Below are 26,038 nucleotides of genomic sequence, written 5' to 3' on the forward strand. Positions count from 1 at the left end.
GCTGCAGTGAAGAAAGCCACACAGACCAGAGAGAGAGACAAACAAGCAAACTAAGGTAGAGCAAGATTATGTGATCTGCCCAAGATCACACAAGATCATGTGACAAAAACTAGGAATCCTTTGCTTTCACTGCTAGACCCTCTCTCTTCAGTCACAAACTTCAAAGCAAGAGAAGAAAGTTGAATGTTACTGAAGGGAGGAGCTTCTTGAGAACTATGGACACAACAGTGCTACAAGAGCTAACTTCTACCCTGGTGAGTTGTCAAGGTTTAGAGTATCTATATTTTAACTGCTTTTGATTGCTACTCTGGATGGGAAAACACATTTCTATGAGCATAATGTGTTCAGGTGCAGTGCTATAATCTAGGACTTGAGAAATATAGTTATATTAAGTTCTAACACTCTCCCCTAAGAATTACAGTACATTATTAGCTCAATATTGTTAGGACACAGACATCTTTAACCATAGCAGACAACAGTGCTAGCACACAGTTTTTGTAGTCTAGGTACAGCTTTTGAATCCTAATTCTTTGGAATTTGATTGACAAGCACAGAAGTGGAAGTGTGTTGATTGTAAACAAAGGCATAACTAAACCCTATATATTAAACTTTGTGCATTTTCAGTTACTCCTAGCTTTTGTAATAATGAAGGCTTTCATTCCCCTTTTGATGTTAAGGCTTTTTAATCAAGAGATCCACAAAGTCATTATGTCAACTGGAAAAAATGGCAAGAAAATAAGATTTCATGTTTGCTTTTCTCTTCCCAGTAAATAAAATAAAATGTATTGGTTAGAATTCAGAGGGACTCTTTCTTGAGCAAGCAATATATTTTCATGCATTGCAATTCTCATATCACACTCCAAGTTGCCTTTGTATGTATATGTTTTGTTCTTTATGCTTTCAACATAGTACCTAATGATTTCATTTTTACAAATACGTGATTGGGGGAAGAAAGGGGGAACATCAGCTGATTGTGAACAGATATTTAATATTTTAAATTACTACCACAGTACACATTCAAAAAGCTCCTTTATTTGAAAGCACTCAAACACCCTTTTTGCTAACATTTTGCTATAACAGAAAATCCCTGCCTTTCAGAAACAAGACATTGTTAATGTAGCTTACAAGAATCTTCTTCCTTCTCTACCCCACTTTTTTTTTTTTTTTAAATGGTGAGCTGTCATGCTTATGTAGGCAATGGGGTCAGGATTGTCTTATGTTTTTACAGCACCCAGGATGGGGCTCTGATCCTGATTGGAGCTTCCGGGTGCTACCATCATATTAACAAATATATTTTTCTACTTCATATTGGGCTTAATCCTGCACAACCTCTCTCATACAAGTTGCTCCACTGAAGTCAAGGACATAGCTCATACAAGTTACAGGACTGGACTCTACATATGAAGCTATTTTCCTCTCCAAATAATTACCTGCAGTGGATGTATTTTAGAAGTGTCAGGGACAATGAGTCTTGAATGTTGGTCCACAGGCCTCTTAGGAGCCAGTAAGTTCTGACCCGCCACCCAGTGAACTGCTAACAGTCACCAGAACTGGAAGCTCAATTCTGACTTTGGACTCCGGTCCTGGGATCTGGTTGGTGGAACACTGGGGGGCCTGACTGGTTCCCTGCTTGTAGGTAAGCTAAGCAGAGAAACAGGACATTGTCCATACAACTGGGTTTCCCCAGCTTAGGGATGGTTCCCTTGTGCTACCTGCTCCTACAGCCAAACTCTGATCTCATGGTAACCTGACCCTTCTTGACACAGACACTCTGTCTACCCTCTGGCGTATCTCAGACTCTCATCTCCTAGTATCTGACCTGGCCTGACTCCCAACTCCCACTCTGCCCACTAGGTCAGACTACCAATGCCTTGGTTGTGACAAGACATAAGAGCTCTTTCTTCTCTCATAATCCTATTTGTTTCCTTAATATATCTGTCACCATTCCATATCAGATAAATCACTGTCTGTTTATGAACCAATACAGAAAATAAAGATGGATTAGTAGGAAGATATTTGCATGACTGTGCTAACATATGTTGACTAATTTACCAAAGAAGATATATTTGACACATTCCCTAACTAAACTGGACTAGCTTTTTCCTTATGTAATCTTTAACGTTGTTTCAGCAGCTAAGTATCTGAATTTTTTCCACGTAGAGAACCCAAATTTCTGATGTTTTACTGGGATAATGTCATATTCATTAGGCTAGGCTTCTGAATTCTGCATGTTTAAGGGTTTGACAAAAAAACTATTTAATCACAGAAAAAAAGTAATGTATTTGCTATTTATACTCTACTATATACACTGTAAACTCCATAGATAGGGATGGTCTTTCTTTTGCGTCTTGTTCACTGCCAAATAACTGTGTCAGGGATTAATGAACAACAACAACAAACCACTGCAGCTTCTATGAGGTACCTAAATTGGAGAATGATTTTGTTGATGTTTTGATCAGCCACCTATTATATTAAGAAAAGTGATTAAAGCTGCTTTTATACTGGATAGAAAAGTGCATTTATTTTAGTTATTTCTAATTGCTCAGGCTTTTGGGAATGATAAGTAACAAAGCAAACATAAAACCATTTCAAAAGGAATCTGTTGAAGTTAATGATAACAAATAGTTCCCAAAAAAACCTTTTGTTGCCAAGAACGTATATGTATAACATATTAAAAAAATAAAAAAATAAATTTATGAAAATCATGAAAAATACATGTTTACTGTATTTAAAATGAGATAAGAGAAACTCAGTCAGATCTGCCTTTCCCATCCAATTCATTGGCTCAACCAAATTCAAATCAGAGTCTTGGCATCGTTCACTAAAAAAACGCTGTTACATCAACCAGAAAATTAGTTTTTCCTGGAAGAAGTTTCCTATCAGATTGAGCCAGAAGTCAAAAATATATGACTCATCATGCCTCCACCCATTTAAAAAAAAAAAAAAAAAAAAAAGGAATCATCACATTATTAACATTTTGTACAGAACTAGTACCAAGTGGTACAGTCTCTGGCATTTGTGAAATATTTTACAATGACAGATCAAAACTGTTATATCACAGTAAATAGTCCAATAAAAAATACCACATAAAGTCCTGATCATTCAAATGAATCACAATACACTAAGTAGGGAAGTTAACCATAGCAGTTCAGGTTATGCTGATAGAGTTGATACTACTTTTCCATGCATTATTAATCTTTCCTAATATAGGATATCCCTTTATTATGAATTACATGGATAAAAAATAAGTAAATACAGGTACTGGTGGATTGGAATCAAGTGTTTCCCCTCCCACCCTCCCCTTCAAGTTTTTGACTGGCTAAAACAAAATCATGTGACCAGCTACTATTTCAAACTATTGATTAGAAAAGAAAAGGTCACACCTTGTAAACTATGAATGCACCCTTAACATAAAAGGCTTAACAAATGGATTAGTAGGTGTTCTAAACATGTTCCATCCATGAGTAGTATGTACTATAGGTGTTTATAACCCCACAACACAAGGTATTTTATTTATATATATAAGCATTTAGTGACCTGTTATACTCAAAACAGTCTACTACTGATTAAATATTTATTAAATCATTTACTAACACTTTATAAACTATTTATAAATGTAGTCGGTGTTTTTTGTTTTTGTTTTGTTATTTGTAAAGACAAGTCCAATGATAAGCACTTTACTATGGTACAGATGCACTGTGTTTTCACTGAACATAATAGCCAACACAATACATACATGACCGGCAGAATTACCTGTAACTCCATTGAATTAAGAAAAATTCAGAAGAGTATAATATGATATGGACACTCCTGGCAAGCATTAAATACATAAAATAATATCCTTGATATTAAAAATATCTACTCGGTTTGTTCTTGGTCACTATATCACATCTCAGTAACTATCTGATCCATCTAGTGATATTTCACTACTTTTGCTTTCATATCTAGTTATGTAAAACTATAACTTTTTAGAAAAAAATATTTTCTGTACTGGTCCAGAGTGTAATCACCTAATTATGCATTCCACATAGGAGGGCACACGGATGGATACAATACTTCAGGCCTTTATGTGTAGCATAAGTGTGCCTTAAGCGGCAGACAAGATTTTGCTCACCTCCTCTGCACTAAGGTGACTTTCACCCTAACCTGCATAATTAATACAATTACAACATGCATTTAATATTATACGTTCCAAATATTATTATCAGCATTTCTATCAACCACACATTGCCATGTTGAAAAACAGAATCCACTGTAACTGAGCCAAATTGAGAATTGAAATAGAACAAACACATTTTAAGAGTCAGACAATATAATAAACCTTAACGACCAAATGTAACATGTATCCATAACATTATACTCTGTTAGGACAAGGTAAAATGCAAAATGTATTCACCTATAACTAATCCTCTGTCCCCACCCTGCCAAAAAACTCTCAAGAACTAAAACAAAAACACCTACACACCCATACCAACTCTTCCCCATTATCTTCAACCTCCTCTCCAAGTTCCAAACAGGTCTCAGATAATAAAATAAGTAATTTAGCCACTCCCTTTTGTTCATTACATCTAAGCTATCAGATGTATCAATTAACCATTCAACTTCCCAAATCAGATGTGCAATGTAAAATATCCACATAGCAGACATAGGGCAACTTCTAACAGCTGTTTTCTAAAGTAAAAGATCACCGCAAACATAAAAGTTACAGTATGTACTTTGAAATATAAGTTTAAAAGACATGGGCCACATTCAAGTTTTTTTTCATTACTTTAAAGGCCACATTCTCACCTGTCCCAATTGTCATAGCTACATTGACTTATACAGAGCTATGACAATTTACACCAGCTGAGAATGTGGCGTGATACAGTGACTAGAAAAGCTAGGGCAGGTTACTTAGAAAGAAGAGGATATAATAAGCCATCCGCTGACCAGGCAAGAGTTAAGTTACAGGGTGTCCTTCACCACTGGAATTGTTCATTCATCCATTCTCCAGTAATGGGCATTTTAGTGCCAACACAGATCAGTCAAGATATTATTATTGTCCCTCATTAGCACTCCACAAGCTGTAGCATTCTTTACTCATAGCTAATTGAGTCTCTAAAAGAAGAAGTGAGATTCTAACTTTAAAATTGTAGGACACTTCAGATTGGTTACTATTTGTGCACAGCATATATATCCTTACACCCAAATGTCTACTGATGCATATGAGTGAGTACAAAACACACTTACAACAATAGAAACTGACTTTGGTATATAAAGATCTAATAAATATCAGCCTGATCCTGTGAAGTGCTGAATATTCCCAGCTTTCATAGACTTCAGTAGCACCCTGCACCTTTCAAGATTAGGCCATAATAATTACTACTAACAATGAACAGGTAAACCTGTTGGGAGAAGACGGTTTCTGTATAGAACGCCATTGCTTCCGATCTCATGACCTGTAAAAGAGCTCGGTGTAGCTCAAAAGCTGGTCTCTTTTACCAACACAAGTTGATCCAGTAAAAGATATTACCTTACCCACCTTGTCTCTCTAACAAAAGAAAAAGGAAAAATTGAGTCTGTTCCCAAATATTAGGAGCATGATAAAACAAAAAAGTGATCAGAAACAATAACTATTAACAGCATTGTTTCAATTTCCCCTCCTGTGGGTTAAATATATATATATAATATATATATGCTGAATATACACACACACACACACCCCACAATTTGACATTTCACTTATGGTTTTGAGCGTGTTTGAAGAATGAGGAGAGGGAAAGGAGGGGAGTCTTAGGCACACTAATCCAGATTATAAATGAAACTTACAGAAGATTCTTATATTTTTTATTGAAACAAAGATTATTAGACAACACTAACTCCTTGACAAAGATCCAATTGGGGATACAACCTGGTTTGCTATTATTTCTTCTTTCTTAATAGTATAATTAATATAATGCAATAGTATAATACATAAAAACATACTTCTCTACATACAAAATAGATGTGAGTTAAGCCCTCTTGGCAGGCTGGTTACATGTTCCTGGCATGAGTTTATTGTTTTTCTTGATGATGAATGAGCAATATAAGCACATCCTAGCTAAATCAGGAGTGCATCAGTGAGATAAATGTGTGTAACAGCAAAGGGAAGTCAACAGAATGATTCCCATTGTCTTCAATGGAGCTGGAGTAAGCCCTATATAAATCAAGTGGAGAGTTCAGTCTCAATACTCATTCAGTATTTGGCCCATCTGGTGAAAATGCCAATAAGCATAATAAAAGCAAGATCAAGTGCAATAGTGGTTTTAGTGATGAAGCAACCTTGATCACCAAACCAAAAAAAAACCAAAACTGTTTCACAATGACCCAACATGAAAACAAAAAGTTTTATATGTAAAAAATCGTTTTGTTCATTTCAGTTTTTTAAAACCTTTTTTAAAAAAGACTGAAGTAAAATGCAATACAAAAAGCTGTTTCAAATTGAAATATTTTATTTTGAGTATGTTAAAAAGAAAACATTTCCATTTTTTTTTTCAGATCCTCCCCTCCCCAACTGAAATACTTCAGCCAATTTGACACACATTTCTTACATATTTCGGTTAACCCAAATCTGCTTTTTTTGGCCAGAAAAGTTTTGTCCAAAAATTTCACCCAGCTCTAATTAAAATGTAAGCATATGTAAACACTTAACTAAGATTACCAGTTTTCTCCTATACTTAGAATAGAAGTCTCTTTGGTAAATTTTGGAAAACGTTGACTTTTTAATGGCTTCTACTGTACCAGCCCAATAGAAACTAGAGGGAGATCAGAGACTTGTTTCACAGAACACCTGTCACCCGTGAAGTGTCTTGGTTCTCATTACAACCAATGTGGGTGGGATTTAAAGTTTATGACAAAGTTAAAAGACTCCATGTATACAATCTTAGTCTTGTTTGAGTCAGTGGGAGTTTGGCCAATATCTTCAGTGAGGCCAGGATTTCACTTACTCTCTTCCATTACCAAACCCCTGAGACACCCAGTCCTGCACTCAGATACTATAAAATTAAAAAACAGGGTTACTTACCAGTAACTGTTGTTCTTCGAGATGTGTTGCTCATATCCATTCCAGTATAGGTGTGTGCGCGCCCCGTGCACAGATCCCCGGAACTTTTTTCCCTTAGCTAGCCCCGTAGGGTCAGCTCCAGCACCCCCTGGAGTACCGCCCTCAGTCCCTTCTTTCTGCCGACTCCGACAGTGGGGACAGAGGGTGGGTTTGGAATGGATATGAGCAACACATCTCGAAGAACTAGTTACTGGTAAGTAACCCTGTTTTCTATCTTTGAGTGATTGCTCATATCCATTCCAGTATAGGTGATTAAATAGCCATACCTTGGAGGTGGGTAGGAATCAGCGTCGAGCTACTCTCGCCAGTACTGCTCTGCCGAATCCCGCGTCCTCTCTCGCCTGCTGCACAATGGCGTAGTGTGACGTGAAGGTGTGGACCGACGACCAGGTCGCTGCTCTGCAGATGTCCTGCAGGGGCACTCCTCCCAGGAAGGCCGCCGATGAGGCCTGGGCTCTGGTTGAGTGCGCTGTCACAGCTCCTGGAAGCGGCACCTTCGCCCGCTCATAGCAGGTCTTGATGCAGGTGGTGATCCAGGTGGAGATGCGCTGGGTGGAGACAGGTGAAGCCTTCATCCGGTCCGCTACCGCCACGAACAGTTGCGTCGACTTCTGGAATGGCCTGGTCTGCTCGATGTAGAAGGCCAGGGCTCGTCTGACATCCAGCAGGTGCCATCTCCTCTCCTCCTCCGAACCGTGTGGTTTTGGAAAAAACACGGGGAGGAAGATAATCTGGTTATAATGGAACTGAGACACCACCTTGGGTAAGAAGGCTGGGTGAGGCCTCAGTTGGACTTTATCTTTATAGAAGACCGTGTAGGGGGCTCTGATGTTAAGGCTCTAAGCTCAGAGACCCTCCTAGCCGATGTAATGGCCACCAGGAAGGCTACCTTCCAAGACAGGATGAGCAGCGGGCATGTAGCCATAGGCTCGAAGGGGGGTCCTGTTAACATGGTGAGGACCAGGTTTAAATCCCAGGGAGGCACCGGGTCATGGACCTGGGGATAAAGCCTCTCCACCCCTTTGAGGAACCTGACTGACATGGGGTGGGAGAATAGTGAACGCCCTTCCATCGGCCTGTGGAAGGCCGAGATAGCTGCCAGGTGCACTTTCAGGGATGCCAGTGCCAGGCCCTGGAGCTTTAGGTGGAGTAGATACTCCAATATCGCCTGTATGGGCGAGGTGGATGGTAGGACACCCCGGGATTCCGCCCAACAAGTGAAACGCTTCCACTTGGCCCAGTACACGACCTGTGTGGAAGGTTTCCTGCTGCCCAGCAGGATATGTTGGACCTGCGCCGAGCAGGCTCTCTCTCCCTCCGTCAGCCACAGAGTCTCCACGCCGTCAGGTGGAGGGAGTCCAAGTCCGGGTGCAGCAGGCGACCCTGGTCTTGAGAGAGCAGGTCGAAGCGCCTCGGAAGTGGGAGCAGCGTGTCGATAGACAGGTCGAGCAGCATACTGTACCAATGCTGTCGAGGCCACGCTGGCACAATCAGTATCATATCCGCTCTGTCCCTCTTGATTTTCACGAGGACCTTGGGCAGGAGCGGGATAGGGGGAAACGCATACAGGAGGGGCCCCGTCCAGTCTAGAAGGAATGCGTCGGAAAGGGAGCCCAGCTCGCGACCTCGGAGCGAGCAGAACCTCGGGCACTTCCTATTCCAGGACGACGCAAACAAGTCCAGTTGGGGAACCCCCCACTTCTGGAAGATGAAAGCCACTACCTCCGGGTGCAGTGACCAGTCGTGTCGGGGTAAGAACGACCTGCTGAGGCGATCTGCCTCGTCGTTCCTGACCCCTGGGAGGTGAGAGGCAGAAATGTGAAAACCGTGCCTCACAGCAAAATCCCAAAGTCAAATGGCTTCTTGGCAAAGGGCCGATGAGCGTGCTCCCCCTTGCCTGTTGATATAAAACATGGCCGCTGTGTTGTCTGTGAGGACTTGAATTGTCCTGCCTCCGAGGAAGTTGATGAACACCTTGCAGGCCAAGCGGACTGCTCTGAGCTCCCTGATGTTTATGTGGAAGGCTCTCTCTTGTATTGACCATAGCTCCTGGGTGTGCTCAGGTTTCTGCTGATGTGGGCTCCCCACCCGTTGTCCGAAGCGTCCGTTATTAACGTGACTGAGGGAGCCAGGTCCCTGAACGGAACACCTCTCAGTACCTCCTTTGGGTCCTTCCACCAATCTAGGGAGGACAATACCTGGGCGGGAACCGTTACCACTTTGTTTAGTCTGTGTCTGGCCGGTACATACACTGAGGCCAGCCTCCCCTGGAGAGGCCTTAACTTGAGGCGAGCCAGCCTCACCACATAAGTACATGCTGCCATATGTCCCAACAGCTGAAGGCAATGCCTGGCTGTCGTCGTGGGGGACCTGTGGAGATCGTTGATTATGGCGGTCATAGTCTCGAACCGGGTCTGAGGGAGGAAGGCTCTGGCCTCTCATGCATCTAATATGGCCCCTATAAACTCTATGCACTGCACCGGGGTGAGAATAGACTTCTGCTCGTTGATGTGCAACCCCAGTCTGGTGCATGTGGCGCAGGTAAGGGCTAGGCTGTCCTTGACATGGGCCCTGGACTTGCCCCGGATCAGCCAATCGTCCAGGTAGGGGAAGATCCGGACCCCTTTGCGGCGCAGGTGGGCCGCTACCACTGCCATGCATTTCGTGAACACTCTCGGTGCGGATGAGAGGCCAAATGGCAGGGCAGAGAACTGGTAGTGGAATCCAGCTACCATAAACCTTAAAAATTTTCTGTGGTCTTGAAGGATGGTTATACGGAAGTACGCATCCTTCAAGTCGAGGGCGGCATACCAGTCCCCTGGATCTAGAGTGGGAATAATGGAAGCTAGGGAGACCATATGGAACCTGGTTCGCCTGATAAACTTGTTTAGGCAACGTAGATCCAGGATAGGTCTTAGGCCTCCCTTGGCCTTGGGGATTAGAAAATACCGAGAATAGAATCCCCTTCCCTGTTCCTGTGTAGGGACCTCCTCTATTGCGCCCAGCATGAGGAGGGAATTGACCTCTTGTATAAGGAGTTGCTCGTGAGATGGGTCCTTGAAGAGGGACTGCGTTGGGGGAAAATGTGGGGGGGAAGCCGTAAGTTGCAGTGCATGGCCCCTGCGAACTATGCCGAGGACCCATTGGTCGGTGGTAATAGCTTCCCACTCGGCTATGTATGGCCGGAGTCTGTATAGAAAGGGTTTGGGTTGATCCAGGGAGGAGGGGCGGGGGGAAATAAGTGCCGCCCTCGTGCACCCCGTCAAAACTTCTTATGGGGTACACCACCCTTATTAGGGCCTTGCTGTGACCCCTGATGGGGTCCCTGTCTGTCACGGTGGTTAGGCGCCCGGTACCTCTCCCTATCCCGCCTGGGCTGAGTAGGTCTAGGGGGCAGCCTCAGCGGAGGTTGCTGCTGCCTCTGTGCCTGGGGCGGGTTCTGGCGCCTCGATGCCTGAGGTGTGTAGAGACCAAGGGATCTCAGGGTGGCCCGAGAGTCCTTCAAAGCGTGAAGCTTTTCATCGGTCCTCTCTGAAAAGAGGCCAGAATAGTCAAAAGAAAGGTCTTGAATGGCTTGTTGGACCTCCTGGGACAACCCTGAGGCTTGGAGCCAGGAGCAGCGGCGCATGGCGATGGCCGAAGCAATCGCCCTGCTGGCTGTATCCGCTGCATCACTGGCGGACTGCAGAGCTGCCCTAGCCACCGCCACTCCCTCCTGTGTCACCGTGGCGAAGTCTGTAGCCTGGTCGGGGGGCAGCCCCGCAGAGAACCTCTGTAGAGAGGACCATAAGTTTAAATTGTATTTTCCCATGAGGGCCTGATGATTGGCTACCCTCAGTTGTAGGGCCGCAGTGGAATACATTTTGCGCCCAAACAGGTCCAGCTTTTTGCTGTCCTTGTTTTTAGGGGTGTTACCCTGACCACCCTGATGGTCCCGCTGGTTCACCGCATCCACTATAAGTGAACCTGGAGCGGGATGAGTGTATAAGAATTCAACCCCCTCCTTTGGAACATAGTACTTCCTCTCAGCTCCTTTCCAGGTGGGAGCTACTGAGGAGGGAGTTTGCCAGAGGGTCTTTGCAATTTTCATTACCCTCTCATGGACAGGCAGTGCCAAACGTGATGGGCCTGCTGTGTCTGAGACACCAAATAGGGGATCCTCCTCCTCTGACATCTCCTTAATCTCCAGACCAAGATTGTCCGCCACCCTCCTCAGGAGGTCCTGGTGGCCTTTAAAATCAAAGAGGGGGGCTCCAATGTCTCTAGCCGCCGTCTCGTCTGGAGAAGAGGAGGAGGATTGTGGAATGGGTCCTGTGGAAGGCCCTTCCTCTGGGTCAGACCCCTCCTCAGAGGGGAGACCCTCCTGTGGGTCTGTTGTGGGGGCCATTGGTGGGGCCACCGAGGTATGTACAGAGGTGGTTCCTGGCCCCATCTGGGTACCCCACGGCCCCCAGTATGGCCATTGCCAGGGGCCCTGGGGCCAGGCAGGTGCTGGTACAGGAGCCTGCTGGCTTAGCTCCATCCTTCCTCTTTTTGAGCTCGAGCCACTCCGCCGGTGCTTATGAGCTCTGGAAGGGGAGCGGCTCCTGGATGAGGAGGATCTTCGGTGCCGACGTCTGCGGTGCCTGCAAGGGGAGGGGCTGCTGGAAGAGCTGTAGCTGTCACGGCCCCTCCCCCTAGATGACTTTCGAAGATGCTTTCCCGATCGCGATCGGGAGTGGTGCTGATGGCGACGTCGTGATGTAGACCTGGAATGCAACGTCGGTGCCGTGGCGCTCGGTGTCGAGACTGGGTCTCGGTGCCATGGAAGGCAGACTGGCCTGCGTCGGGGCAGTCGGTGCGGGGGAATGATGAGTGGCCGGACTCCGCACCGGAGTGCCAAAGCCCATGCTCTGGTCCCCACTCGAGGCGGAACTGTATCTCCTTCGCCTCGAGCGTTTTTCCCTGGACCGCCCTCGGTGCCACGGTGCAGGGGAGCTCGACGACTGTGAGTCGGAGCTGGGAGGGGAGCCCACACTCTCAACCCTCTCTGGCCGTCTGGCGGGAGACCTCGACTCCTGTCTCCTCCACCCACCAGGGTAACCCAACATGGGTTTGCCCCGAGACACCGGTCCCGGAACCCTCGGCCGAGGGGCGGACGGAGGCGTAGTCAGACCCATAAGGGCATGAGCCGCAGCGAAAGGCTCCAGTGTCGACGGCCCTTGCAGAGGCGCTCCCCCACCCCCAGGAGTCGGGGGAGGCTCTCTGCGAGGAGATGCCGGTGCCGGAGTCCTCTCCACAGCACGTGGCTGGGGCATCTCCTGTTGGGTCCCCTGCTTTCCCGGTAGCAGGGGGGAATTCATGTGAGCGGCCTCACGCCACTTCTTCTTTGCCGGTGCCGACGCGCTCGGTGCCGATGTGCTCGGTGCCGGCGGAGCGCTCCGCACCGAGGAGACACTCGGTGCCGCCGGGGAGCGCGATGGTTCGGAGTCCGGCCGAAGCGCGGACTCCATGAGGATCGCCTTTAAGCGGGTGTCCCTCTCCTTCTGGGTCCTTGGCTTAAAGGACCTACAGATTTTACATTTTTCCTTCCTATGTAACTCCCCCAGACATCGGAGGCAACGATCATGGGGGTCACTAACAGGGAAGGCTTTAGCACATTGAGTGCAGGCTTTAAAGCCTGTGGAGCCAGGCATGGCTCCGCTCTAGCCCCTAAGGGCACTAACTACTCTCAACTAACTACTAACTATTCTTATTCAAAACAAAAAACTCTAACAATAAGGGCTAACTGTAAGGAATGCTACTTGCGTTTGAATGCAAGAGGCAGACGTTCCGTGTGACCGTCACTGGCAGAAAGAAGGAACTGAGGGGCTGCAGGGTCAGCAGCGCCCTATATACCGCGGCATGAGCGCGGTACTTCAGGGGGCGCCGGAGCTGACCCTATGGGGCTAGCTAAGGGAAAAAAGTTCCAGGGATCTGTGCACGGGGCGCGCACACACCTATACTGGAATGGATATGAGCAATCACTCGAAGATAGAATAAATAAAACTCTTCCCTACTTTTCATGTTTTATTGTTAGACACTAGACAGAGAAAAACATCAAGGTACTTTATTTTTTAAATTACTTCCCTCGTTATCTTTCATTTTAATCTTTCAAGAGGTTAATAAATAGTTTACTTACCAAACTTTTTTTTCCTCCATTCCTCCTCGGGCACATGGGTTTATTATGGGAGGGTTGCTCATTATGCATGCTGGCCTACTGGCATTCATCTTTTTTCTAACAGAAGAATAAAAATGTTGAGTAATTAAAAAAAAAAAATACAGGTGAACAATTTCACATATTTGCAAACAAACAAGAGAAAGAGTAGGTCAAATGTTTTAGGACCAAATCCTGCCTGCCTCACTCACTCTAGTAATCTTCAAGTTAATCAATGGGATACTTGCATGCATAAACTGAACAGGATTTAGCCATCATTTTTCAGATTTGCTAGTTCTGCAGAAGCCAACACTGATTGCCTTTTGTTTATTTCTTTGAATGTAGGCCAGCACAATTCATGTCAGCAGGATTATGCCAAGACTATGCATAATGTTAGTTATGTTCCCGCAAAGCAGCAGCCAGAGCTAACTTATTACCATGGGATGATCCTCAGAACATTGGTGGATCTATTTACTTTTCAAATTTAAAAAAAAAAAAAATCTAGAGAGCCTTCTTCACTAAGTTATATCAATTTTAAGGTCAGATTTCATCCCCAAATTGATAAAGTGCCACTTCCAGGAATGCGGCCTAAAGTCATTCTATAAAACTGCATAAACTTATTCAAGTACTTGCAGTAATAATTTCCATACTGTAAAAGTACACCTGGACGAATCGGCTCCAAGTCTATGATTTTCACATGTTAATTAGAAGTATAAATCAGGGCCCCCAAAATTGAGAAAAAGTTAATTGTATCATGAAATATGATCCATAGTAGTGATGTGAAACTTCTCTGAAAAGGTAACTTTTGTTTTAAAAAAATAGTCAAAGTAATAGCAGATATTTTCAACCATCAGAATTATCCTGTTTGTGTTGAGCAAGCTCTGGATTTCATCAGAATCAGCAAACAGATTTATCAGGCTAACAGTATTTACATCAGCAGTGTGACATAGATCAGTGTCTTTGGCAGACTAATGAATTAAAATAAGAATGCAAGCCACCAGAAGATAGAAAATTTTCTGGTAAACATTAATTTTTCCTTTCTTCAAATAGTAAGGTCCAGAGATCCATTACAATGGGTACTTCCACCAACCTGAAGTAGAACCAGACCGGACAGTCACAGGGAAATGACCCATCCCCCAGAAGTTTCCTCCAGTTTTATCTATCTACACAGCAGCAGGCAGCTCAGCCAAACCTCCTTGCCACAGACCTTTAATGAGGAAAATGTCAACATTTATTTCAAATGTCTGACTAACAATTGAGCACAATAGTTTAACTACCTGATTCCCAGTTGAGTCCCAGGGTTGCATTTGCCTTTTGGAGACACTGTCAACTCAGCTCCCCTTTCCCTTCCAAGATGTTTCTGGTGGCCACTGCCCCTGCAGGCTTCAGGGAGTGAGCAAGCCTGAGAAAGCCAGAGGCAAAAGGAAAGGTCTGTCTCCTGTTTCTCCTGACCCTCTCCTTATTGATGTATCTTACTGGGAAGCCCTGCTGGCTCCGTAGGAAGACTGTAGTTCCCCACCCCCACTCAAGTCCAGTCTTGGGGGGTTGCCCCTCTCTCTCCCCCTCTTCCTCTCCCCCCAAGGAAGGCAGGAGTGGAATATCTGGCTTCAGAAATAAGCTGTTCCCCCTCTTCCATCTCCATGTGGGAAGGAATGCCGGAAGGATAGCATGCTGGCTAGAAAATTGGGCCTATATCCCCATAGACTGCCCTGCATCAGCAGCCACACTCCTGAATGCAGAGCTCAGCCACCTCCTCACATTTTGCCTCCTCTTTGGCTGTGTTTGGAAGGCAACAGCCAATGACAGCACATGAGAATGCAGTAAGAGACCTTCAGGTCCAGCTTCCTCACCCTGCTACCTCCTCTGTCACAGGCCTCCCAGGGGATACCTAGTGATATCCCAAGTTGGGTCCTCCCAGAGAAAATAGATCCTTCTGGCCCATGTGGTAGAAAGGGGCAGAATCTCTGGGGAGGCCATTTTTGAATCCTACTTCTTTTGCTGAGAGATCTAGAAGCGGCCCCTGTTGTGAAGGGAAGACAATAAGACTAGCCTCTTTGAGGGCAGAAAGAACAATTATTTTCTTCTCTGCTTCACAAGTTCATGTCATTCCAGCTGTTTCCTAGTCTGCTTGGCCTTTGGTGCATTCTTACTGTATATATGGAAGAGATCCAACACTGATAACTAATACTTAGAGATAGATTTAATTTGCACACCCAACACTTCCCCAAAAAGTTGATATCTTTATTCACAAGTTCTCATTTGCTGTTTTACTAAAGCTGGGAAAATTTGGAATTCCCACCCCATGGGAAATGCCAACATTCGGTTTTTTACCCAAAAATTGAGATGAAAAGTTGAAATTTCAAATCTTTCTGCTGAATGGAAATTCAAAAATATTTAAATTTTGACATTCCCATAATCAAAATGTTTGGGTTTGGTTTGTTGAAATGACACCAAACCCTTCATTTTAAGTCATTTCAATATTCAACGGCATTTTCCCATTGTAGTGCACTGCCTTATGGGAGTTGTCACTTGGGAGACTGACCTATTTTCTCCTTACTGGATTACATCTCCCATAATTCTCCCAGTCATGTGTCTCCCATGTTGCACCACACAGCGCTGTCAGCAGGAAATCATCTCATTGGCTCAAGGGAGATATCCTCCAGGGAGCCCAGCCCATAGGAGAGAATAAGGACCAGAACTAGAATTCCCTTAAGGTAATGGGACACAAATAGAAGAATGCAGTTTAAATGTTTTTGTAAATGAATTCTCAATTAAATGTTTCAGGACAATTGACGTAACTCTGAATGTTTAGGTTTAAAATCAACCCCTAATGATTGTTTTTCCTTCAAGTTACTCAGTAAGCGTAAAACTCTCTTAGAATTGCTTCAGCATGTGTCTCTTAGAACAGGATTAAATTCTAACATTCAATTATTACCTGTGCTGCTGTTCAGAGAAAATGTACAGTATATGTTTAAGTGACCCATACAGAATTAAAAGATAATACCACTAAGGTAAGATTTTGTTCGTAGATAAATTATTGTGTTGCAAGATTGAAATACAGACATCATCAGAAATAATTTTCCAGTAGTAGCATCTTAAAAATTCTATCATTCAAGAAGCACTATAAGAATAGTCCTGGGGAAAAACCGGCTACTCATAAGTGCCTCTTTCAATGTCACTGTACAACTTTGTCTGAACTTGAAGTATAAAGCTCAGATACTGTGCATGCAAACTCCTGAATGAGGAAAAATAAATCCACCAACCCTCCTCCTAATTAATAATCTTGAACTATTTGCTAAAGTCAGTCAATGAATATTAATTTAAAAGACTCTACTCAAGGTGTAATTCTGTTCCTCGCCCTCTCTTTGTGCATTGAACCTTGACTGCTCCCGACAAAGTACATGTACTGTAATTATGTGCTATGGGCTATTCTAGAGATCATGCTCTGATCTGATAGAAGGAAATATTAAATGAAGGAAAAGAAAACCCCAGAACAAAAGCATGAGTAAACACCTTCAGACACCCAACTTATGGCAGCTATGTTATTGTCACTGTCTTGCATATATGGTAGTCTCATGGAAACATCCAAGCTACTGTTGAAGCGAAAAGGGGAATGCCAAATTTACCTTGTCCTCTCCCGGCTCCTTACAAAGAGTCTTGTAGTGTATGGAGTAGGAAGTCTACTGTGGGGTGTATAGGAAACTGAGTTAAAAAATTGTAGAGCTATCATTTTAATTATTCAGGGGTATTCTGGACCTGCTTGCAGACAAGGGGGCTCTGTAGGAAAGTGTGCAATCAGAACAGAGTCAGTTTGGAGACAACCAGAATAGAATAAAGTGGGGTGACATGTGCCTTTCTGTTTTAGAAAGCTGTTCTCTCTCTGTTTTGGGGTTCTCATAGGTTATCATTCTGAACTCTAAAAAATAAAGTAGTGTCACACTGCAGCCTTCCAGCAGGAGTATTTTATGTTTTTCTTTAACTTCTACATGTGTATGCCATGAAACATAATAGTACAGAATATTAATTTATATATTTGATTACATCTTTGCACTACCAACTCATTCATTTGAGGTTCAAAAACTACAAAGGAGTTGCAAACAGGTCATGGCCATCAAGTTAGCCCATGCGTTATTGCCACCGAATAAGCGAAGGTTGGCGAAGGTGGAAACTATGCTAATCTATCTTCTGCATCCCCAGCATTGATTCCCCTAAAACAAATCTATCATTTTGGATTTAGAAAAACAGGGGACCAAAGCTCAGATTATCTCTTTTTCCTTCACTCCTTAGTTAAGCAAAACTCCAGCAGAAGGCAGCCTTCATGAATAGGCCCACAGTAAATTTAGTGGAACACAAGAGACCTCTATCACAATTATTCAGCAACTTTCAATTAAAGCTTCCCAATAGTCCCCTCATGTTCCTCCCTCCTCTTCTGGTCCATCAAGATGCCTCAGTTAACTGAAAATTATCTTGTGTATTTCTGTCTAACAAAGGAACTGTGGAAAAATCTTGGAGGGTTTTAGTGTAAACCCCAGTATCGATAGTGTCAGAGTAATGAAAATATAAAATAAATAATTAAATAAAATAACTTACATCTGCCACAGTGAAAAATTAGAGGGGGTAGGGAGAAGGTTACTAACAACTGCTCCTCATTCTCTTAGACAAGAGTCCTTACATCCATAAAGCTAGGTTATCAACCCTTTACTAGATGTACAGCATGCTGTATTTTCATTGAACGCAAAGTTATAGCTCTGCTACTTTCTGCAAAGTCTCTCATTTCCACACACAAACGTAACAGGCAGAACAGCTTCTCACCACCACATTGCCTTAAGCAAATAGCTTGTTAAAGCACAGATTTTAAGTTTATGTAATTAAAAAGTGATGCTGCTTCATCAGCAAATTCTGCAAACAATCCCCTCCACAAACCTTAAATAAACAATTTTCAAATACTATGCAGAGATTGCCAGACATGTTCATACCACTAAGACACTTTGCATAATCTTTTTTTTTTTTTTTTTTAAATTAAAGAGGCCATTCCAACAAGTTACTTAAGAGAAGTTTGAATGAGAAACGGGAAAAAAAAAACAAAAATCCCCATACATCTGTAGTGGGTAGAAAAATCCCTCAAGTAACCGGCAATGCTAGGAAATTTCACATTGCAGAATCACTTCAGCACAAACCAGTACATTGTGGACTTTTTTTCACGTGTTATAATTATTCCAAATAGTTTTTTTACCACAGTGTAACAAATACAGAATGTCATTATTTAGCTCCTTGAAGTTGACCTTCAATGTCAGTCATTTTGCTTTTTAAATATGTGCCTAATGCTCCAAAGAATTTGCATGAGGTCTTTTTAAAAATACATACCTTAAATGTACTTGTTCCCTTCCCCCAGGTCAGACCTCAAGTCTCACCACATATCTAACTCCTGTTCCATGTGAGGAACAAATATGTTATACAGATACTATATACAAGTGTACATACAAAGTGTACTCTGAAGGCAATATAATCATAATGTACTGAAAATGTAAACAAGATGGAAGTAGGTGACTCAGAGGATTGTTTTATATGGCATATAGAACCTTTCACTTCTAGGTTGTCAGCATCACTTCAGATCCATCCCAGGGTGGTGGTAACAGTCTGTCAGTCACCATCTGACACCTGTATGGCAAATGAGCTCATGTTCTCTCAATCTAGCTTCTAATGAACCAGTGCCCACTTCATGAAAAATACCTTGGGCTAAATTTTGTTATTGGCAGTTGTATTAGAACAGTCCAAGTTTCAAAAGGGGCAGGATTGAGTCCGAAAACGTAATGGTCATATGGCCTAGAGCAAGGACTATGGAACCCTATCCCACTGCTAGTGGTAGTTAGGATGTCTATCAGGGCAGGTGAGGGGAAAAAACAATAGGAAACCAGACACCCTTCGAAGACCATGAATCCTGCTATTAGTCTCCACAAAAAAGAACTTAAAGCAGGAGGCAATAGGGAACAATGCAAATTTGTATTACACTAAAGCCAGAACCACTAACATGGTATTGTTTAATGCAGCAGAAGAATCACCAGTTTGCGATATAGTTCTGAGTGGGCCTAATCCTTTAGTTTATCAAATACTTTTTTCTGGCTACCAGAAGCCACAAAAGAATGAAGCCAATCAAATACATTACAAAACATCCCAGAATAAAATTAAAGTTGATGGGGAAACTTGCAGAGGTAACACTAAACGTTGCACCTGTTCTAAAAACTGGTCACTTTTCATGGTTTCTAAATTCACTTAAAAGGATCCATTCTCATACTCATTAATTTCAATGAAAGCAGAAGTGGGTATGCTCATGTCCCCACCTATGCCCCCCAAAAAATTTAAATGCATATTCTTTCCAGACAGTTGTATTTCCAAAAAAGGGTTAGCTTTATGAAAACAGGAATTATAGAAGGGCTCATACCATTGGTTCATCTAATCTGCAATCCTGTCTCCTGGGAGTAGCCATTAGCCAGTGTTGCAGTACTTCACATTGGTGAAATGGAGGGCGAAAGGATATGACATTCCTACATGACCAGCTTGGCAAATTAGTACTATTTTGTTGTTTGTTTGTTTGTTGGAAAAACAAAGCAAAGCAAAAAAACTTAAGTGATTTCAATGGGTGGTGGAGAACTGGGAGAAGGAAGTCCTGTCTTTAGAGGAAAGTAGCTTTAGTAGTTAGTCCTGTAAAAAAGTTTAAATACAAGCATTTCAGTACTCCGTGTCTTCTCAGTCATCTCACCTACTCACACATGCATGCACACACACAAATGTTCTCTCATATCTGATTAGCCACAAAAACAGTATTAGAAAATAAATCCAAACAATCTTTCTGAAGCCGCAACTCAAGAAGACATGAATTTAATTAATTGAAACCTTTTATCATGTAAAATATCTCTCTTGTTCAAAGAGGAATTAATTCAAAGAAAGTCTATGGTGTGTGTTATACTGGAAGTCAGACTAGATGATCACAGTAGCCCCTTCTGGTTTATAATCTATGAATATGAGTTAATACACTCTTAAGCACAGAACACTTTTACTGTTATAACTTATGAAGTTGAATAGCAGTCAAAGATATTTAACTCCACTGAAATAGTTCCCATTAAGTCTTACCTGTCATTTTGTGGCAAGTTTATTTCTTCTGTCAGCTGAATGATTCAATAGGTCTGGTTTTCGGGGTTTTTTTTTTTTTTAATTTTTCTAATGTTAGAAGTGAAGCAAAATAAATAGGCCATAAAGTACCACTGATATACACTAACACTTGCCCAGCAATTTAAACTGCTAATTCCACCTCTCTCCATCTCCTAGCCACCACAACTTAAATGGCACAATCCGGCCCTTAGTGCTGACCTGTTACTATCTTGATTTTGACTGAAATTTTAGTAGTCATATGAGCGTAAGAAGTTCTGCTGATTTTCTTCATCTGGTTCAAGTTAATATGCTTGTTGATGATCTCAAGAACAAACAGTTCTACTTTTATGTTAAGCCACTGCCTTTGTGTCTTGTAAAGTTGATACTATGCAGCAAAACAATGCTGAAAGGTTCTTTCCAAAGATTATGAGAAGTATTTCTGTTACCAATTCTAGTGACTCATACAGTTAGTAACATGTGAGATTAATTTAACTCTATCTTCCTCAAAACACCAAACTTGAAAGCAAAGCATTTGAGGTGTTATTCAAAAATATTGTTCTAAGATAGTAAAGGTGACAAATCCTGCAAATTTACCTCGGACAAATACTAGTCACTTCTGTGGAGTATATTAAGTAAAAAGGGCTTTTTGTGATTTGATACAATTTTTAAAAAGGAAAAATTATGAAGGTACAAAAAAAAAATAAGCATCCTTCTGGAACACTAGAGAAACTTCCAAACAAAGCACAATTATGTTTGGTGCAAGTAAATGAGATGTCTCATCACAGGTAACATTTAAGTAAAACATTTTTAGAGAAGAAGTGTAGGCAGATATACACACAACCACCACTATGTCTTATCACAAGACAACTCACACCCAAAAAAATGCTGCTCCACGTTACCTACTTATATCTTGCTTCCAACATTATGCCCTTCCCTTAAATGCCAAAATGGTTTACACTCAGCATAAATACACTGAGCAAAAAAGAATATGAAAACTAAAATGACAAAACAGGCACAAACATCTATACCCTATGTAATGCTGAGTTTCATCTGCCTTTAAAAATAAAAATGGAATTTTCTACTTAACCCTAAATTATTATTCCACTGACCTATTGCCTAAAAAAAATCCTTCAAAAAGGATTGCTATGATCTCAAACTTCCTGTTTTAGGACAGGATCTTAAAGTTATAAGGTATATGGCTCAATATGTCTTGTCAAGTCCTTTTGCATGTTTAGTTTTCCCTCATAAAGTGTTTAACAGATTTACATATAAAGGATAAAAGGAAAGTGCATAATTCTAGAGATACCTTCCCTCCGTATCCTTTAAGATCCCCAAATCCTTCAGGTGCTGCACACCTGGGCAAATGAAGAGGGAGAAACACCATACCTATGGAGAGCAGCTTCCCGTCCCAGAGCCCTGCATGGTAAGTGACTCATTCAGGAGAACTTACTCCCCATGCTTATTACATATCTGTGATGCAGTTATGTAATACTGATTTTGACAAGCTATGTTGCTTCAAACAGAAGGTTTTAAACCTCATGATTATATAAAATACAGTTTATCATTATTTCTGAAATGAAAATATATCAAAAGAATTCAACGTAATTGCTGAAATAGAATAGACTAAATCCAATATGTCTATCCATTAAGGACATATTGTTTCCTTACTTATAATCCCTACAATTTCTCAGGAAAGGAAACATGGAAGTAAGTGTTTAAAATAAATGAAGTTATACCACAGAAAATCTGAACCCAATTTGGTTCCAAAGATAACACTGACATTAAAGCGCCATGTTGACCAAAACAATATAGTTTTATAGTTGCAATTAAGTATCATTAGTTTGTTAGCTAACCATGGAGATGTTCCACTTGTGTAGAGTGAAATTCAATAGAAATTCCTTCTAAATTAGGCCCTGGCATGATAGAGAGCCACTCAAGTTCAGATTTCTCACCACCCAAATCTTCAGTGTCATGGAAGACAATTTTTAACAAACAAAAATTGTACCATTTTTAGCTATACCAGTATAGTTAAAGCAATACAAAGCCCAGCATGGGCAAAATTATGCCAGTACAGTTATTCCCAGACTGAAAGGGGAATAAGGTACACCAGAATAACTATTTCCATTTAAAAAAAAAAGAAACACTCCTCCCCTAACTGAAATAGTTACAACAGTACAAAAAATACGTGTAGACTAGGCCTTAGGTGATTAAGGAGAAGTAATAAAAACAAATTAAAATATGTCCTTCTGTTTAGGTATTAAGGGCCTGATACTCAGATGTCAAGCACCTCAACTCTTACAGCCTGATCCTGACCAGTGCTGAGCACCTGTAACTTAACTGGGACCTAAGAAAAGCACCTCTATACATTCAAGTGCATTGTTTGCATTTCCAGGATTTAAAGCATACCTTAAGCTCTTGTGCACTGCTTTAATCCCACTACCTCTGTATTACACATTTTGTATAGAGCTGTTTACTTCATAATAGCTACGGCTATCTCCAGGGATGTGTATGAGATATTTGTTAGTCAGAGATTATTAGAGAATATTTATATTGAGTTGTTATTTGATGACTAACATAGTACAATGAGATAATTCTACATACAATATCAGTTTAGTCTTGTGCAGCGTTTCAGCCACTTGCTTGCCACAGACTTTTATGGGAGTCAAGCAATTAAAACTCCAAAACACCATTCTAAACTTGAGGAACATGATTTTAGCAAAAAAACATACAAGTGCACAGAACCTAACATTCTTTCAACCAGGATCCTTGCTATGGATAAAAATAGCTTCAAGGAAGCAATTGCACAGCCTCACTGGGAAAACCATAACCATAATAACATAGCTGAGGTTAGTCCTGCTTTGAGCAGGGGGTTGGACTAAATGACCTCCTGAGGTCCCTTCCAACTCTAATATTCTATGATTCCTCCAAGAAAGATTCTGGTTAAAATTTAAATAAAGAGACCTAGAAAATTAAACACAAAAAAAGTTAGTTTAAAATAATGTTAAAGGAATTGACTTAAGCCCACAAAATCCTTTGAAGTCTCCCATTAAGAGGCTCCCTCTGCCAATCAACCTTATGTATTATAAGTGAAAAAATGGCAATTCATATGGAATTATTATTAGGAAGGAATGTGAGATTTAACTGAATTTAAGCTGTTTACAATGTAACTCAGTGCACACAGAAAACTTCAAAAGGATTCTAAGTGTATTTATTATAGTGTTTGTACTAATGGGGCAGAGGTTGTCACATATAGTACTCAAAATAATTACATGCTTCTTGAACCTGATTGAAACTTTTAGGAACTTAAAATACTGATGGTAAATTGAGTATTATTGAATATCAAGCTGGATAAGCTAGAGACTTGGAATGAGCCCAACTACCAGTTGAAATTTCTCATTCACACCATTTATTCCTAGGTATAGATATGTATTTTATTAGAATCTTAGATTCTAGATATGTATCTTATACAAAACACACACACATCTCAGACTTGAAGTACCTAGGCTCAATGGGGCAAATTAAGAAGAGAATGTGGTTCCAACACTTTGAATTGAGTGTGTTTAAGTTGGACCTTAAATGACTTTACTGTACATCAGGTATTAGGTGCATGAACCAGTGCTGTATCATATATAGTAGAACCTCAGAGTTACAATCTGACCAGTCATTTGGTGCTGGAAGTCTGCCATCAGGCCAGTGGTGTACCAAGGGAAGGAGCAGAGGGGGGCCATGCCCCTGGGTTCAGGCCTGGGTGGGGGTGCCAGCTGGGCCCTCGGAGAAAGAGCCACCCCTGCTGCTGCAGCCGGCCAGGGGCTGCTGGGCTTTAACATCTCCGGTGGTCATGCAGACCCAGCTCGGGCCTGCCAGCAGCTGAGGGCTCCTGCTGCAGGGGGAGCAAATGTCCTCTTGTGCCCCTCCCCTCCCACCCCCCACGCTGGGCACAAGGTGTGAGCCACAGGAACCCCAGCCACTCAGGAGCCAGACAGCCAAAGGTGGGGCTCTGGGGCAAAGCCCATCACGCCATTACCCCTCCCCCCCCCAACCCCGACACCAGGCGGCCCAGGAGCATCTGCCCATCACTCCCGCTCCCCGTTGCACCCACAGCAGGGGGGATGCGGGAGATGAGGAAACAGGCCTGCAGACACCCCCCCCCCATGGGACACTGCCGACAATGCCACCAACGGAGGGGAAGGGGGCGCAAATGTAAGTATTGGCCCCTAGTCCCCGGAGACCCACGGTACAGAATCAGGCAGCAGCAGAGACAAAAACAAGCAGTACAGTACAGTACTGTGTTAAGTGTAAACTACTTTAAAAAAAAGGGGGCGGGGGGAGTTTTTTTTAAAAAGATTTGACAAAATAAGGAAACTGTTTCTGTGCTTGTTTCATTTAAATTAAGAATGTTAAAAGCAGCACTTTTCTTCTGCATACTGAAGTTTGAAAGCTGTTATTAAGTCAATGTTCAATTGTAATCTTTTGAAAAAAACAACCGTAACGTTTTGTTCAGAGTTACAAACATTTCAGAGTTACGAGCAATCTCCATTGCCAAAGTGTTTGTACTCTGAGGTTCTACTGTACTTGGTAAATCTCCTTAGAAGCAACTAAGTTTTATGGAATACCAATACCACATAGGAAAGGAACAGTTGGTTCACAGCAAATAGGTTAACATCAACATTGTTGATGAAATTGTTTGAGGTGCAAGTATACACCTTAAATCTTCCAAAAAAGTATATTTAAAAAGATCTACATAAATTGACTATGGATGCACTAAGCATTGCTTCAGAAAAGACATTTATAAAAATATCAAGGTTCCCAACAGCCTCAGAAAAGTAGAGAGAAAACATATTTAAAATATCTTGATTGAGAGATTTGTAATATATGATGGTACTGTTTTACTTTTAAGTCACTCACTATATATACCAGTTAACAAAAATCTAGAAGAGAAGCAGAGCTTCAAAAATTCGGTGCAAACTCTCATATGGTTTAAGTATTCAGGTCCAGCACTTTGGTTTGAACCCATCTTTATGCAAAAACAAACACTGATAAAGACTAAATATTCGAATCTGGAAGTACAGAATTAGCTCCTAGATCCAAATGTAGGCAAAAAGTTGCTGAGCATCCGCAACTTCCAGTCACTTCAACTGGCAAAACAAAATAGATCCTATTATGGTCCATGCATTTCCATAGCTTACCTGCTGAAAAAGGAAGATAAACCCTACAAAACACCTCCCTCCAGATTCTATGCACTAACTGAAACCTCAAACTTGGAATACTGCCAGACCAACTAACAACACAACGGTGATCCCAGAAAGAAGGACTGCAAAATCCAAAAACACAAGTGAGGTTTGAGGAAGTGCATGGAGAGTGAGGTCAAAATACTACAGTACATATGCTACCTTGGCAAGTCATAGGGTCTTTTTGTATCATTGATTTTTAAAGCACAACTCCCCTTGGAAATTAATAGGGATTTCTGCTTAAGACCTGCCAAACTACAGAAAACAATAAAACATTTATAAACATTCATATGAATAGTAAATAGTGGTGGCTGTCTTTACCTCAGATTACAAGAAACCTGAACGTTTTCTGTACATACATTTCCACACACTATGCTACAGATTCTACCATATGTGAGGCAGCTCACT

At 42.0% G+C, this 26,038-nt stretch overlaps 2 protein-coding genes across 4 annotated transcripts in view; both read right to left on the bottom strand.

Annotated features, from left to right (window-relative positions):
- The window catches only part of ARHGEF3 (Rho guanine nucleotide exchange factor 3), a 245,429-nt gene that overhangs the window by 217,301 nt on the left and 2,090 nt on the right, over window positions 1-26,038 (bottom strand). For 2 of the 3 annotated variants that reach the window (XM_067544199.1, XM_067544200.1), the window contains exon 2: window positions 13,242-13,337. In XM_067544199.1, the coding sequence (XP_067400300.1) occupies window positions 13,242-13,330 (89 nt within the window). In that variant the 5' untranslated portion in view covers window positions 13,331-13,337. Of the gene's footprint in view, window positions 1-13,241; window positions 13,338-14,533; window positions 14,608-26,038 lie in introns of those variants that run through there. The other variant, XM_067544201.1, reaches the window with a different exon arrangement.
- IL17RD (interleukin 17 receptor D) overlaps window positions 15,922-26,038 on the bottom strand; it is a 95,502-nt gene continuing 85,385 nt past the window's right edge. Inside the window, exon 12 of the transcript XR_010918951.1 lies at window positions 15,922-15,964. The gene's annotated coding sequence lies outside the window, so the exon portion shown is untranslated. The remainder of the gene's footprint in view (window positions 15,965-26,038) is intronic.

The sequence above is a fragment of the Emydura macquarii genome, unplaced genomic scaffold, assembly GCF_026122565.2.
Source record: "Emydura macquarii macquarii isolate MOO-44397 ecotype Brisbane River unplaced genomic scaffold, CSIRO-AGI_Emac_v2 contig_968, whole genome shotgun sequence".
Taxonomy (NCBI): Eukaryota; Metazoa; Chordata; order Testudines; family Chelidae; genus Emydura; species Emydura macquarii.